A 16,490-nucleotide genomic window follows, 5' to 3' on the forward strand; every position below is an offset into this window, starting at 1 on the left:
GGTCAAAATCTGAGTTAGCTGTAGGTCAGTTGTAAAGGAACGCTCTGAAACTGTATTCAGTCAACTAATCATGACAGTCACTGAGGCACATACCCATACAGAGCATATATTAACAAATAAATAGTAACTTCGATCGAGAAGCCAAATCCCTTATTTACAAAGGCCTGTCACCCCCTTCCAAAATAATCCTGCCAAAAACAAGACCCTTTTCCAACTTAGGGGTAGGCCTATCTCGTGGGCGTATCAGGAACCTGTTTAAGAAACGGTCCTTTGCATTATCTCAAAATATTGATTGACTCGCTATAGAACCATATAAGGACATCAGCTTAACTGTTGTTTCTGCATGGAATCTACATAGCTTACCACTATCTTGATGCTGGTTTCTGAGTAAGTGTAAAATACTACGTTTTATCATATTTTTGCTCCATCGATCATGTGCGTTTTAGATAAAACTTTATATTTGAGATCTAGACTTAACGCCAGAATAGCCGGGGAAGGGGGGGGGGGGCGGCACTTAATAAGGCGGTGCCCCAACGGCGCAAGCTCGTTCAAAAGCACGTTATGTTATTTTAGATGTAAGTGTTCAAGCTCTGACTGGGCGTTTAATTGCACCGTCCAATTGATTAAATGATTTTATCCTTTTTAGATTAAATTTGTATAGTTACTTTGTACTTTTTAAGCTTTCGGCTTGAGACGAGTTCATATGAATGCATCGGAGTTAAAAGCTACATGTGCGTCTGAAAAAATAAAAAAATATATATACTACATGCAGGCATCTATATCTCAGAATGGCAAATTAACACAAATTACAGACTGAGAATAATATAAAATTATACCATGGACCTGAGAAGGTCCATGATCCCCGGGGGGGGGGGCACTAGCTCGACCAAAAAAGTGGTGGGGGTGTGCCGCGGGCGAGACAAAAAACGGGGGCCTTGGAGCGGGCTTATTTTGTGGTTAGGAGGGTCCTCGGAACGGGCTTCGGAACTACAAATGTTTGTGAAAACGGGGGTCCTTGGAACGGGTCGCCTGCGTGCGAGTGCGTATGCATCCCTATGGAACGTGCATACAGCTGGGCTGCGGCACGACTGCCGGGCGCGCTAGCGCAGAGGCGATGGTCAGACAGCGAGCTGCGGCCGCTTTTCACCAAAATTGCGACCGGAACGGGGTAACGGAAAATATGCGAAGCCCTGAAGCGGATTTTTTTCTTCTTTTTTTCTCGAGAAGAAGAAAATGCTATGCTTTGGAGCGGCTTTCTTTGTTCTTTTTCTCAATAAGACAAAAATGCTATGCCTCGGAACGGAAATTTGAGTGTAAAAATGGGGGTCCCCTCCGCGGCACATACCCACTATGCATACTGAGTGCCCCCCCCCCCCCCCCCGGGCCATGATCAGACAAACGAAACACAAATTATCCGATAAAACGTCACTGGTATGGATGTCTTCATCATCCCAATTATTATGTTGTGTTTTATAACATGAAGTTATATTCACTTATATTTCGTCCTCCGAGAATAAACAAAATCTGGATTTACTACTGATTGATAAATTTTAATCATTGCTGCATCTTATTATGTGTATGGTTTTGACTTTGATTATAGCGCCATCTACAATCGTTTTCTGGACAATTGTCGTCTGGTATTTCATACCCAATCGATATCGAGATATATCGAGCGAGCCGATGGATTGCTGATCAATGACTCAAGTTCACTCAACCCACGCCTCTACATCAATACGACGTTTTTGAGGAAATTTGCTGAAGGAAAGGGAAGAATATGGGTCATTTTAAACGTAAGTTTTACCATAGAAATTTATTAGATGAGTACGGTACGTAGCTTGGACTGGTGGAGCACTAGCACTGAACATGCTGAAGTAAATCTAGATCTACAGTCCCACAGCCTCACAAAGACGTGGGCAATTGCAATGCCCAAGGTAACCCAGGACTGCCGGCTAGCGACTACCTCGATCGGGCGAAGTTCGTGCAGGCTCCACTCCACTTCACTACCTCTACACTACGACTACGTTCCACCTACCCAAACTTCGGGACGGTGAACTCGATCGGATATTCCGAGTGACAAAGGTGGGATGGAAATGTTATTTATTGTAAAAATTATAGAAAAAAAACATAACGAGAAAGTAAAATAGCTTTTAATTTCTTAATCTTACTCTTCAGACTTCACCCGTATTTCACTCTGTGTCCATCCTCCGGTTATCCTCAAAATTGGTGATTTTGGGCCAGTATCTTTTTCCTCACACGTATTATTCACGGCCGATTTCAAAACGTCGCATGCGATCGGTTTGTCCTGCGATTGACCGGTAAGGCGGTATGTTTCCATTTTCATTATACACTGAAACATATGGTCAATTAATTGACCGGCATATTTCCAATTTATTTTACCCTGAAACATTGTCATTTCACCAGCAAGTTTTCATTTTCCTTATACACTGAGTGAAACATGGTCAACTGACCGGCATGTTTCCATTTTCATTATATGCTGAAACATATATATAGTCAATTGACCGGCATGTGTCCATTTTTATAATACACTGTCCATCATTGACCGGCATGCATGTTTCCATTTTCATTACAGTGGACATTGTATAATGTAATGAAACACAAGTGAAAACTCTCTTTAATTGATATGTTATGGGAGAATAGACTTAGGAAAAAATAAAAGACCTTTTCTAAAACAAACAAATCAAATAATTGGAATGTAGCAATTATCATTATAATTTTAATTGCCTCGATGTCAGCATGAAGCTATTACGAGAAGGAGAACCATCTTCCAATTTCTCTCTTAATCCTTTGTTATCGCTTCCTTCGGGCGAAGGAACGATATCTAACATCAATCGGCGAGCCGCCAGGCGAAAGTTAGAGCCCGCTTACATAACGCGATAAGCCCCCTCGTAAAATCTGAGGTCAGAGATTTTTTGAAGGACCATGCGAGGCACCGCCGTAAACGACGTTCTCCCACATAACTTCTCTCCGAGCTCAGTTTTTGTTCAAAATTGAAACACGACTTGCAGTTCTTCTGACATCCATATCTCGTCGTACGGATTCCAGATGTACGTCTTTTATGTATGGTTGAACTTCTGAGATGATCCCCTTTGCATACATACCAAATACGTCACAATCTGATTTGACTCAACAAATTACAAACGGAAGAAGTTGGAGATTGGTCATTTTAGGTATGTCTGTCTTTCTCCCTTATTTAAATCTTCATCTACCCGTTCCTGTTTTATAAATTATAATAAGGTGAAAGGGTAGACTTTGAGCTCAATTTTAATGCAAAAATCATTTGTGAGGGTACGATGGCCTTGATAATATAACGACGAATCTGCGGGGCATTTCTCTGGCGATTGTCGCATCGTGAAGTACCCTCCGGTGCCCAACGTACTCCTATTTGTGTAAGTTGAAAGTGAGTGTAATGAATGACGGGAGCTCCGAGCTCAGCTCGGGTCTCTGGATCATTTTTGGAAAATAGCAGGGGCCGCGGAGCGAATAAATTTAATTTACAAACAGTAAAAAGGAGAACTAATTACAAAAAAAAATTAGTCTACATAATAAAGAACTTAAAAATAACATGTTTGGGACCACGAAGAAGTATACCCAGTTCTGTGTCAGGACAATTCATTTTAAGTTACAAAGTCATTTGGAAAAATTTACAAGCGAAGTTTTACAATTTTTAGTACAAAAAAATAATTATTATTTTAAAAATATCATAGAGAACAAAATAAAAGATAATTACAACTATTGAATTTTATATTTTTAGTTTAATCTAAAAAAAAAAAAAAGGAAGCTTCCAAAATATAAAGTGTCCGGACACCCGAACCCCCCCCCCCCTCATTTCTAAAACATTCTATTTCTATTCTAAAAAAATATATTTAGAAACACCAAATATCATTATGGTTTTTGTCAGATTATGGGATTTTTTTGTTTGTTTTAAGATTGTACTTTTTTCTTTCATATCCTTTTTTATTCATCATTCTATCCTTCCTCTTGCCCCCCCTTTTTTTTTTATTCCATCTATCTTTATTCCCTATCTTTCTTTCCTGATCTTCTCTCTCTGTTCATTTTTCTTTCTTCTTTGTCTTACTCTCCTTCCTTTTTTAAATTTCCTTTTTTACCTTCATTTTTTTCTTTCCTTAAACTTTTCTTTGCTTCCTTCTCCCTTTTCTTTTCGTTCTTTCTCTCCTTCCATTATTTTCTCTTTTTTATTCTCTCCTCCCTTTATTTTTTCCTCCCTCTTTCATCCTTTCTTTCTTTCATTCTTTATTTTATTATTTTCTTCTACTTTGTATCCTTTTTTCTTTCTTTCCCTCCCTCCCTTCCTGTTTTTCTTCTTTTTTATTTCTTTCTTTCAAAGAATGAAGGAAACATTTTTATTTTATTCGTTCTTTCTATCCTCCTCCTTTTTTCTTGCTTCTTTTTTTAATTTTCTCTCCCTTGTGTTTTCTTTCACACATCTTCCCTTCCTTCTTTTCTTTTTCTTTACTTAATTCATTTCAAAGAATGACGGAAACGTTTTTTTTATAAATTCTATCTTTCATCATTTTATTCTAACATTCCTTTTTTCCCTTCATTTTTTCTTTCTTTCCGTTCTCAAGTCAACTCTTTTCTTTCGCCTTTTCATTCCCTCCTTCATTCTTTCGTTCACCCCCCCTTCCAATTCTGTACATTTTTTCCCAAGTCGAACACCGTGTAGCCTCCTTTGTTGATCTTTTTTTAAAGACCTGGTCCGGTCGATCCGCTCATGCAGCGTACTTTGTTGATTGTCCCGTATTTCTATTTGTGAAATCTGGTCACCCTGTATTCAGCTGGTTCCAAAACCAGATTTTCGTCTTCGAAATCGTGAGCCACCATGTTTGCATAAAATTCGTGAAGCCGATGTGAAATGCATTATGGGTGAAAACGCTACTGCGCAAGCGCAAACCCGAGCTGTCGACCGCGTCAATCAACTTTCCTTATCTGATTTACGAGCGGCCTGTGTAATGCGCCGTGAGGGACCCTGCTGAGAGGGGATTAGCGGTGCCGCGCATGGGGCAAAGCGTTTGAGAGAGTCAGATCTCCTTCTCGTAATAGCTTCATGATGTCAGGATTCTCAATAATTTGGGCTAATTGTGGAAAGTGAAATTGCAAGAAAACTGTCATTTTTCAATCTCTATTTTTGATTTAGGAAAAATCAAAGAATTAAATTTACATAACTTTAGAGCCAAGTTATATGTAACCCAGGACTCGTCTGTGTTTAGGCAGACATGGGTACTCTCCAAAATGGGGTAGAATGGGGTCGCAATGGCACTCCAAATAAAAGGGGAAAAATTAAATTATGCATTTACCTCGATTATATAGATGAAGGTCTATCGTGACACAGAATCCTGACATCGAGGCACAAACTGGACCCTCAAAAAAGAGGAAAAGTTTACCTCTATGACTATGTCACGTTCAATCTCGGTATCGATCGGCCATTTTGTTTTCAGTTTTGACAGAAAAAGAATGAATGAGACAGAACTTTTTCTTTTTTGAGGGTCCAGTTTGTGCCTCGATGTCAGGATTCTGTGTCACGATAGACCTTCACCATGTAATCGATTGAGGTATTAAAAAGTGCATAATTTATTTTTTCCCCTTTTATTTGGGGTGCTATTGCGACCCCATTCTACCCCATTTTGGAGAGTACCCTCTGCCTAATATTACACAGACGAGTCCCTGGGTTAAGTTATATGATGAATTATAGCTTTAAATCATGTATGGAAACTGACAGTTACAAAGACAGTAAGTGTGCTGTGTAAAAAATCAAGCATTTGTCCCCAAGAACAAGAGAAAATAAGCCAAACATTGCCAACCTTATTTCATCACACAGAGAGTAGTAACAGAAAGGGCTGGTATCATTGAGAAAAATGTCGATATCATGCTAAAAATATCTTACGGATATCGATAACTATCGACACACAGAAGAACATATTGTCTGGTTGCCATGGTAACCATATTTTTGTGGAAAATTTTGTGAAACCTGTAACTTCTGCTTTTTTTCCAGTTTGTCATAACAGTTGGAACACAGAGGCAATATTAGAAGGTGAAGCGAAGATGCCTATCATTTTTGGTGGGGGTCTTAGGGTTAGGTTTACAAAATATATCCAGATTACTGTATAATTGTATTCCCCAACAGGTGATACTGGACAATACTACTGCAGAGTCATGCTGCTACGTCATATTATTGTCATCAAATTTGGTACCCACAGGCAAAATGTGGGCGGGGTCATTGTCGCCATGACAATTGTATTTATTTGTAAAATTTCTGTTTGAGCTCTATATATCGCGATGACAAATGACGCGGTGGGTTCGGGGGATACATGTGCATGGCCGCGCGACCCGCCGAGCATCTCTAGTTTCTAATGGGGTCCTATTGTTAGTATAAAACATTAATATATTGTTCAACAAAAAGTATAAACTATGACAAGTACTGGAATATGGTAAAAAAATACATGTCCATTAGTCAAATGATTTGCAAACACCTGAAGCAAACAATAATCTAGGCCTACCTTATATATGAAACAAGATTATATTTTAACATACCCTACATTATCTACAATACTAGAAACCAACTGTACAAAATGTGTGTTTTTTACTGGTAATACTGTTCTCGAGTAGATTCCAGTTTTAGGTGCTTCTTTAATGCACTCTTAAAGTGAGGAAAATTTTTAACAGCATTTACTTGATTAGGAAGAGCATTCCAAAATTGGATGCCATTAAAATAAAAAGTGTTCCCTATATGCCCTTCACGTTTTGGTAATGCAAAATTAAATCATGGAGATTTCCTTGGTCAGATTAGAGATATCCTTGGTCAGATTCTGAATGATCAAAAGGGTTTGATTCTTGACAGTGCAGATCTACCAGCACTGTCCAGCAGTGTTGCATGCAAACTTGGAATGGGCTGAAAAGCTCCACTGTTGCATAATAGATTGTGTATAACGGTTGAAGTAAGACCAATTGATATTTTATACAAGTTAGAACATGAAGTGAGCTTCCCATTTCCGCATATTAGCTGAGAATAATATTCAATTTTGGAATTAATTCAGGCGTACGTCAGTGGGAAATTTAGGGGGATGAGCAGTAGATATTATTTTTACAACAAGTCTTTTTTTAATGAAAACAGCACCAAGGTGAGGAGTCTGGTATTATATTGATGTATTCAATATCATGCCTTTTCTTGAACAGATCACAAATGAAGTCAGCATGATGAGGATCAAACAAGAAGTTATAGAGGAGGAGGAGGGATTCTCTCCAGGAGAACCCATGGAGTTTAAGTCTAGCTCTGGAGGTATGTAATTTGTCTGTTCAAGACTAGAACTAATAGTCCAGTATGAAACCATGTCACCTATATCATTAATTCAAACACGGGTCTAAAGTTATGTTATTATGGGGTAGGTAATTGTGACAATTGATCAGTAAACATTCAATTCATCAGCTCATTTAACGATGAAATCATTAAAAATGACCCCCAAAACCACACAATTTTCTCCATTATTTGCATGGGGATTAAGTGTAGTAAACTTAAGATACATACACCGTAAACATAATTTAGTTATGATTGAACTTGTAATATCAAAGATTACAATTTTGGCCAATGGAAAATCTGTGTGTTGTATATTCTTTTTCTTCGATAGTCAAACTGATGTTAATTGTGGATATGTACAAGGAATAATGAATTGGAGTCCGAGTACAAAATAATTGCAAAATAGCAAGGTATTAGATTTATCTTTCTACTTCAATTTTCAGGAAAGATAAGTCTGAAACGAGGAACTGAGGAATTGACATCATTGCCATCTTCAAATACTGGGGAAGTAGGAACTGTCCAACCAAAAGTCAAGCAAGAAGTGGAGAAGAGTGACTTACATTCACAGTCATGCTCAGTGCCTACAGGAAACACAAGCCAAGAGCAAGTAGCAGAGACTTTAACCCCAATGCAGTGTTCAAATCCTGGAGATAAAGGAACTGTCCGACAGAAAGTCAAACAAGAAGTAGAGAAAAGTGACTTACATTCCCAATCAGATTCGATGTTTTCTGAAAACAAAAAGCCAAAGCAAGAAGCAGAGAATTTAATCCCAGAACAAAAAATAGACACTTTAACCCCAGACCATGACGCACAGACTTTAATCCGAGTGCAAGAAGCAGAAACTTTAACCACAGTGAATGAAGCAGAGACTTTAACCCCAATCCAATCTTCGAGTCTTGGAGATAAAGGAACTGCCCAACAGAAAGTCAAGCAAGAAGTTGAGAAAAGTTACTTACATTCCCAATCAGATTCAATGTTTTCTGAAAACAAAAAGCCAAAGCAAGAAGCAGAGACTTTAACCCCAGACCATGAAACAGAGACCAAAGTGCAAGAAGCAGAGACTTTAACACCAATGCAGACTTCAATATCTCGGGAAAAAGGAGCTACAGAACAGAAAGTCAAGCAAGAACTAAGGAACAGTGACATGCATTTCCAATCAGATTCATTGCCTTTAGGAAACATAAGACCAAAGCAAGAAGCAGAGACTTTAACTCCAATGCAGTCTTCAAATCCTGGAGATAAAAGAACTGTCCAACAGAAAGTTAAGCAAGAAGCAGAGAACAGTGTCTTACATAATTCGCAATCAGGTTCAGTGCCTTCAGGAAACATGAATCCACAAGATGCAGAGACTTTAACCCCAGTACAGTCTTCAAATCCTGGGGAAATAGGAACTGTCCTACAGGAAGTCAAGCAAAAAGAAAGGACCAGTGACTTACATTCGCAGTCGGGTTCATTGCAGACAGGAAACGTAAATCCACTAGAAGCAGAGACCTTAGCCTCAGTACAGTCTTCAAATCCTGGGGAAAAAGGAACTGTCCAACAGAAAGTCAAGCAAGAAGCAGAGTGCAGTGACTTACATTCCCAATCAGATTCAATGTTTTCATCAATCACCATTGAAATTGTCCTCAAGGAAGAGCAATCAGCCATGCCACCATCTGCGGGGAAGAATGCTATGTACATCCCCCGTCCTCCATTGCAGTGCACCTTCAAGACTGAGACAGATGAGGAAAAGATTAGAGAGGATTCTGTTCCACAAAAACAAGAAGGTACTCTTAATTTACAGTTTAAATGCACTGAAAACTAGAATTCACTATAGTAGCCTGGTAAATGTAAGAATTTGTTATCTCAAAAGTCATAAACCTGTTGTGTTTGTGTGGCCAAGTTATAAGAAGTCTTGTGGATAAAGTTTCGGAAAACTCACACATGGACCAAGTTCTCATTCACTCCATGAAATAATGCTTCATTTGTGTCAAAAACTTGATATCTATATACCTCTTCATGTCTCTATGCCTGGTCAAGCAATTAACACCTGATGCCAAATGCATGGTTTGATTTTTCATAACAGTGATACTGTCCAATCTTAACAAATCTGAGAAAAAAAAAAACGACTTAAATTAATGACTTTTACTGCCATTTATTAGTTTCACATATAATTGGTTCTATGTCATTTGAGAAAACTGATGTATAGGCCTATCACATGCATGTTTATACACAGTAAATTATGTCTCTCCTTGTATTCATACAGGAAAAACTTGTGGTGCGCCATTTGTGGATCCCAAAAAAGACGTCGGCAATCATGATCAGAACCTTAAAAAGGCAGGGGGACAAGAGAGAGAGGAAAGCATTTCCAGACTACCTCAAGTAACGAATACAATGCCAAAGAATGATGTCATGTCAGGAACAAACATGCAAGAGGAATCCAGTTGTGATGAAACTAGAGATCCTAACAAATCCAAAGAACTACTGGCACCGTCACCTCATGTGAATTCGAGTCAAAATCGAGGCAGACCAAGTGCACAACCTGAAAACTCACATAGTACTAATGGTACACCGCTAGGCGTGCTAAACATCATGAGGAAAATTAGTGGTGGCAAAGTATGCCGTCTCAAACTGAAGAAGTGTAAGTACCTGAGGTAGTCGAGGGGGGAGGGGACGAATCAGTCTTCCCCAGTCTTCTAAGGGTTATCCCACACATGAAGATAAAGACCTTATGATTGTTTACATTGCACTTACGATCCTGCCCGTAAAACCAGTTAATGGACACCAATTTAATTTGGTTCATATGTGAGGAAGGATCTGATTCTATATTTTTGTCACAAATGCAAAGGTCAAAGCTCATTATTTGGCAAATTTAGTAGTTAGATGTGTGATGTATTCTTGGTCTGGCAAGGGCATAGGCATAAATTCTGATCAAGTGCAGTCATTAATCCACCTTATTATGTATATGATGACCTCACTGTTTTCAAGGCTTTGTCGTTGGAGGCCCTGTCACATCGTTCTATGCAAGCCTTGCAGGTGATCAAGTATCGAGCAATCACCTGTAACTCGCCCCCAACTAGTTTTTAGCAAGTTCTAAACCTTTCTGCGGGAAAATCAGACTTTCGTGCGCTCCTAGGGGCTACTGTGTGCAAGTAACTGTCAATGTGGATGACATGCAGGTGATCTGCAGGTAGCAAAATAGTCACTCGCAAGTCCCAGAAAAGGGGTGCACAGAACGTTGTAGTTTAGCTTGTAAGGCCAAATAGAAAGTTTCTTCTCTCTTCAAATTTTTTGTTAAACTGTAATTCGTATTCAGTTATCACTATTTACTGGTTGCACAATTATCATTCCCATATCAATTGCCAGAGTACTGTTAAAATTCATACACATGCAAATTTGTAGTAAAATATTTATTGTATACTGTATTTTTACAGGTAAACTTCTTGAGCAATGTGTGAATCAAGATGTCAGTGATCATGATCAGAACCTTAATAAGGCAGGGTTACCAGAGAGACAGGATAGCATTTCCAGAATACCTCAAGTAACGGACACAATGCCACAGGATAGTGCTGTTACAGAAACATCTATGACTGATCAGCAAGAGGAATCCAGTCCACATGATGTGTGTGGTGATCTAACCACAGATCCCCCGGAATCTCAGGAACTACTGACATCAACAAGCCATATGAATTCAGTCCCAGGTCAAGGAGGAACATCTATGACTGACAAGCAAGCGGAAACCAGTCCACAGGATGTGTGTGGTGATCTAACCACAGATCCCCCGGAATCTCAGGAACTACTGACATCAACAAGCCATATGAATTCAGTCCCAGGTCAAGGAGGAACATCTATGACTGACAAGCAAGCGGAAACCAGTCCACAGGATGTGTCTGATGGTATAACAACAGATACCCCGGAATCACAAGAACTACTGACATCGACAAGCCATATGAATTCAGTCCCAGGTCAAGGAGGAACATCTATGACCGACAAGCAAGGGGAAACCAGTTCACAGGATGTGTCTGATGATATAACTACAGATCCCCCAGAGTCCCAAGAACTAATGACATCGACAAGCCATGTGAATTCAATTCAGAAGCAAGTAGGTCCATGTCCCCTGCCGGAAAGCTCAAATAATGCTGATCATATTCTAGATGAGACAGCACTTATGAGGAAATATGGCGGTGGCAAGATTTGCCGTCTTAAGTTGAAGAAATGTGACAGTTTGATAGAGTCTGAAGGTTCAGTAGCAAAAAGGAAGCAATATCGAGTAACATTCACAGAAGAAAAAACATTTGAGTGTTCACATTGCGAAAAGAAATTTGCATGCAAGCAAAGTCTTCAGTCTCATCTTGTAACCCACACAGGAAAAAAATGTTATGAATGTTCATATTGCAAAAGAAAATTTGCACACCAGCAAAGCCTTAATTCTCATCTTGTAACCCACACAGGAGAGAAAAAGTATGAGTGTTCATATTGCAAAAAGAAATTTGGACATAGGACAAATCTCCAAGTTCACATCAGAATACACACCGGAGAAAAACCTTATGAATGTTCGCATTGCAAAAGGAAGTTTGCATATAAGACTAGCCTCAACTGTCATCTTTTAACTCACACGGGAGAAAAACCTTATGAATGTTCACAATGTGAAAAGAAATTTGGACGCAAGCATCATCTTGACATTCATCTGGCAACACACTCAGGCGAAAAACCTTATGAGTGTCCACGTTGTAAAAAGAAATTTAAGCATAAGAGTGATATCAGGTCCCATCTCTTCTTACACACGGGTAAAAAACCTCATGAATGTCCACAATGCAAAATGAAATTTGCATTCAAGGGTGGTCTAAAGGCTCATCTTCTTACCCACACAGGGGAAAAAACTTTTGAGTGTTCACATTGTGAAAAGAAATTTGCACAAAAGAGTAGTCTCAGCTATCATCTCTTGTCCCATTCAGGAGAAAAACCTTTTGAATGTCCACAATGCGACAAGAAATTTACAACTAAGAAATATCTCCAGACTCACCTCCGATGCCACACAGGAGAAAAGCCTTATGAATGTTCACATTGTAAAAAGAGATTTTCATGTAAGAGTGCTCTCAATTCTCATCTCTTAACTCACACAGGAGAAAAACGTTACGAATGCCCACTATGCAAAAGGAAATTTGCACGCAACCGACAGTTCAAACATCATCTCTTACTCCACAAAGATGAAAGAGCTTTTAAATGTTCACATTGTGAAAAGAGATTTGTAACCAAAAGTGCACTCAATAATCATATGCTTTTGCACACAAGAGAAAAACAGTTTGAATGTCCACATTGTGAAAGGAAATTCAGACGAAAGGATTGTCTCCACATTCATCTCAAAACACACACCGGAGAAAAACCTTATCCATGTCCACATTGCACAAGGAAATTCGCATATAGGACTAGCCTCGAATATCATCTTTTAACCCACACGGGAGAAAAACCTCATGAATGTCCACAATGCAAACAGAAATTTGGACATAAGAATAGTCTTAACAATCATCTCCTAAGGCATGCCGGAGAAAAACCTTATAAGTGTTCACTTTGTGAAAAAAAATATGTGCTTAAGACTAGTCTGGACATGCATCTAGCGACCCATACAGGGGAAAAACGTTATGAGTGTTCACATTGTGGAATGAAATTTATACATAGGAATTATCTCAGAAATCATCTCAAAGTCCACAAAGGCAAAAAGAGTCATAAATGTCCACACTGCAAAAAGAAATTTTTAAGGAAGAGTCAACTTACAAGTCATCTCCTAACACACACAGGAGAACAAGCATATGAGTGTGAACAATGCAAAAAGAAATTTAAACATAAACATGGCCTCCACGTTCATCTCAGAATACACACTGGGGAAAAGCCTTATAAATGTTCACAGTGCAAAATGAAATTTGGACTCAAGAGTGCGCTTAACCGTCATCTCTTAACTCATACAGGGGTAAAACCTTATGATTGCAAACGTTGCAAAAAGAAATTTGCACGTAAGGAGAGTCTTAACATTCATCTCCGAAAACATACATGTACAGAATAACACATTTATAATGTTCACATTGCAAAAAGTTATATGCACATAAGAATAGTCTTAACATGCTTTTCTTAACCCACCCAGGAGAAAAACCCTATAAATTTTCACTATGCAAAAAGTATGTCAGAATCATTTCCTATAAGATGAGAAAAAACAACAACACCTTATGAATGTTCACATTGTGAAAAGAAATTTGTTACCAAGAGTTCAGTCAATTCTCATATGCCTTCTCAGGATGAAACCATTATAAATATTCACATTGTGAAAAGAAATTTGCCATGAGAATAGTCTTAACATTCATCTCTTAACTCTCGTGTGAGACCAAAATGATCTTATCACCGTTCACATTGGAAAAGGGAAATTTGCACACAAGATTTATTTTATTCATCCGTCTTTCTCCCTGTCACGTCCCTGCACACACTAACCCTGACATGATACACACTCAAGACAAAACACACTTTGGAGGGAGAATCATTTGTAGAATGTTCAAACAGCCCCCCCCCCAAAAAAAAATAAATAATAATAATGATGTCTTAAACAAAGGGGTAAAAACAATTTTACTATTCTAACACCTCCCCTTCCCCCGCATTTAACTTCCTTGGATTAACCATTGCTAATGATCCTATGCAATTCATTGTCCTTTTAAGCAAAATAGATGGGATTAAATGGCTTTACGATTTGTACAAAGTGTTTAGTTGTTATTAGTAAGGAAATTCCCCACTAATTATGGAAATACGGGTTCAGAAATTTTTGAAATTATGTTCTTCCTATGAAAATCATCTATGAGAATTGACAGTATTATACCATTTATCACAATTAGATTATATGAATTATATCATAACTTTGAATGCCTTGAGTATACATGTGTGTGAGAAACTTGAAATATGTGTGCTAAATCATTATTATATGTGTTTTTATTACATGATTTTGTATTTACGCATCAAATTACTAGATGACTGATTGTAATAATTTTTACCCCCCTCTTTCTCTCTCTTAGACTTATTTGTAATTATGTAATGATTATGGTTATATTGTTATTGTTCATGTATTAATATGATTTATTGTTACAATGGAGCCAATTTATACAAGCAGTTGTGCTTTCTTTGACCCCACCACATGTAATGTATGTCATTTGTATATATGTATATTTCTAACTGGAAATAAATTTGAATTTGAATTTTTTTAGAGGCTGTGATAAAAAATGGAGAAATGAAAATGATTCCCAAAGAAAAGAAGGTGATTTGTTTATCTTTCCCTTTAATTAAGTCCTCCGGATACCCTAGAGGCAATAATGTTATTTGAGATTGATCCGATCAACCTCAAATACATAGAAATCCATCAGTGTCATAATGTATTGTACAGGAAATTTGCGCAATGTCCTTCGTAAAAAAAGCATCCTGAATTTTCAAGAAAAGGATGAGTGTATGAATATACAGCATATAGAGAAATCATGTTGAACAAACACTATACATTTTATATGTTTATGTTTCTGGCTTTTGAAGCTTTTGGTTGATCAGATCGATTACAGCTCTTTTTTATTTAAGACGGGGCAATGTATTCCCCTGTCCTTGTCCCTTATGTGTTTTTTTCCCCACTTACGATAAGGGCTAATTAACATAATGCCTGGTACTAATAGGGTTTATATAGTTAGACTACGCTTCATGAATATTCATGAATATGAATAATCAGGGTATTCATAGGAACAGAACACAGCGTAATTTCCAACGCATCAATCAGCTAGACTGGTGTGGAGCAATGAACGGTGCGCTATTTCCTGCAGTCAAGGTCATTGATTCAGGTTTGAGTCTTGCCTTGAACAATTTTTGTCTCACCTGCATAGCAGAGTGAGACTATAGGCGCCGCTTTTCCGACGGCGACGGCGGCGGCGGCGTCAACACCAAATCTTAACCTGAGGTTAAGTTTTTGAAATGACAGCATAACTTAGAAAGTGTATGGACCTAGTTCATGAAACTTGGCCATAAGGTTAATCAAGTATTACTGAACATCCTGCCTGAGTTTCATGTCACATGACCAAGGTCAAAGGTCATTTAGGGTCAATGAACTTAGACCATGTTGGGGGAATCAACATCAAAATCTTAACCTAAGGTTAAGTTTTTGAAATGTCATCATAATTTAGAAAATATATGGACCTAGTTCATGAAACTTATACATAAGGTTAATCAAGTATCACTGAACATCCTGCATGAGTTTCACGTCACATGACCAAGGTCAAAGGTCATTTAGGGTCAATGAACTTTGGCCGAATTGGGGGTATCTGTTGAATTACCATCATAACTTTGAATGTTTATGGATCTGATTCATGAAACTTGGACATAATAGTAATCAAGTATTACTGAACATCCTGTGCAAGTTTCAGGTCACATGATCAAGGTCAAAGGTCATTTAGGGTCAATGAACTTTGGCCAAATTGGGGTATTTGTTGAATTACAGCCATAAATTTGAAAGTGTGTTGGTCTAGTTCATAAAACTTGGACATAAGAGTAATCAAGTATCACTGAACATCCTGTGCGAGTTTCAGGTCACATGATCAAGGTCAAAGGTCATGTAAGGTCAAAGAACTTTGGCCACGTTGGGGGTATTTGTTGAATTGCCATCATATCTCTATAAGTGTATTGGTCTAGTTCATAAAACGTGGAAATAAGAGTAACCAAGTATCACTGAACATCTTGTGCGAGTTATAGTAGTTTTCAAAATCAGCACTGCTGCTATATTGAATCGCGTGATGCAGGTGAGACGGCCAGAGGCATTCCACTTGTTCAAATTGCGTTCTCTTTTTTGTTTATTGAAAATCGAGGCAAGACTGAAAAAAATACAAGTGCAAGTTTTATAGTCTGAATCAAAGCCTCAAAAACATTGTTAGCCCTTATCGTAATTGGGAGAAAAATATGCATCCTGTATTGATTTGTAGAAAGAAAAAAAAAAAAAATATATATATATATATATATATAGAGTAAATTCAAATCAAAGACACGTGTTTTGATATAAGCATAAAGATGGACGATTTCTAGTCCAGTTTGTTGCTTTAGAATATCCCATGATACAGAATTGTTTGATCACAGTTGGATTTCTGGTGGCTTAAGAAAAAAATATCAGTTGTAAGTTACTATC

At 38.1% G+C, this 16,490-nt stretch overlaps 1 protein-coding gene across 1 annotated transcript; it reads left to right on the forward strand.

Annotated features, from left to right (window-relative positions):
- Nucleotides 1–333: 333 nt before the first annotated feature.
- On the forward strand, nucleotides 334–14,895 carry LOC129268589 (uncharacterized). The gene is made up of 6 exons (XM_064104924.1): nucleotides 334–387; nucleotides 1,601–1,790; nucleotides 7,213–7,315; nucleotides 7,774–9,096; nucleotides 9,576–9,950; nucleotides 10,744–14,895. Exons 1-6 carry the CDS (start codon nucleotides 374–376, stop codon nucleotides 13,365–13,367), a joined length of 4,629 nt encoding a protein of 1,542 aa, XP_063960994.1. The 5' UTR covers nucleotides 334–373; the 3' UTR covers nucleotides 13,368–14,895.
- The last annotated feature ends 1,595 nt before the right edge of the window (nucleotides 14,896–16,490 follow it).

The sequence above is a fragment of the Lytechinus pictus genome, chromosome 9 (genome assembly GCF_037042905.1).
Source record: "Lytechinus pictus isolate F3 Inbred chromosome 9, Lp3.0, whole genome shotgun sequence".
In the NCBI taxonomy this organism is placed as follows: domain Eukaryota; kingdom Metazoa; phylum Echinodermata; class Echinoidea; order Temnopleuroida; family Toxopneustidae; genus Lytechinus; species Lytechinus pictus.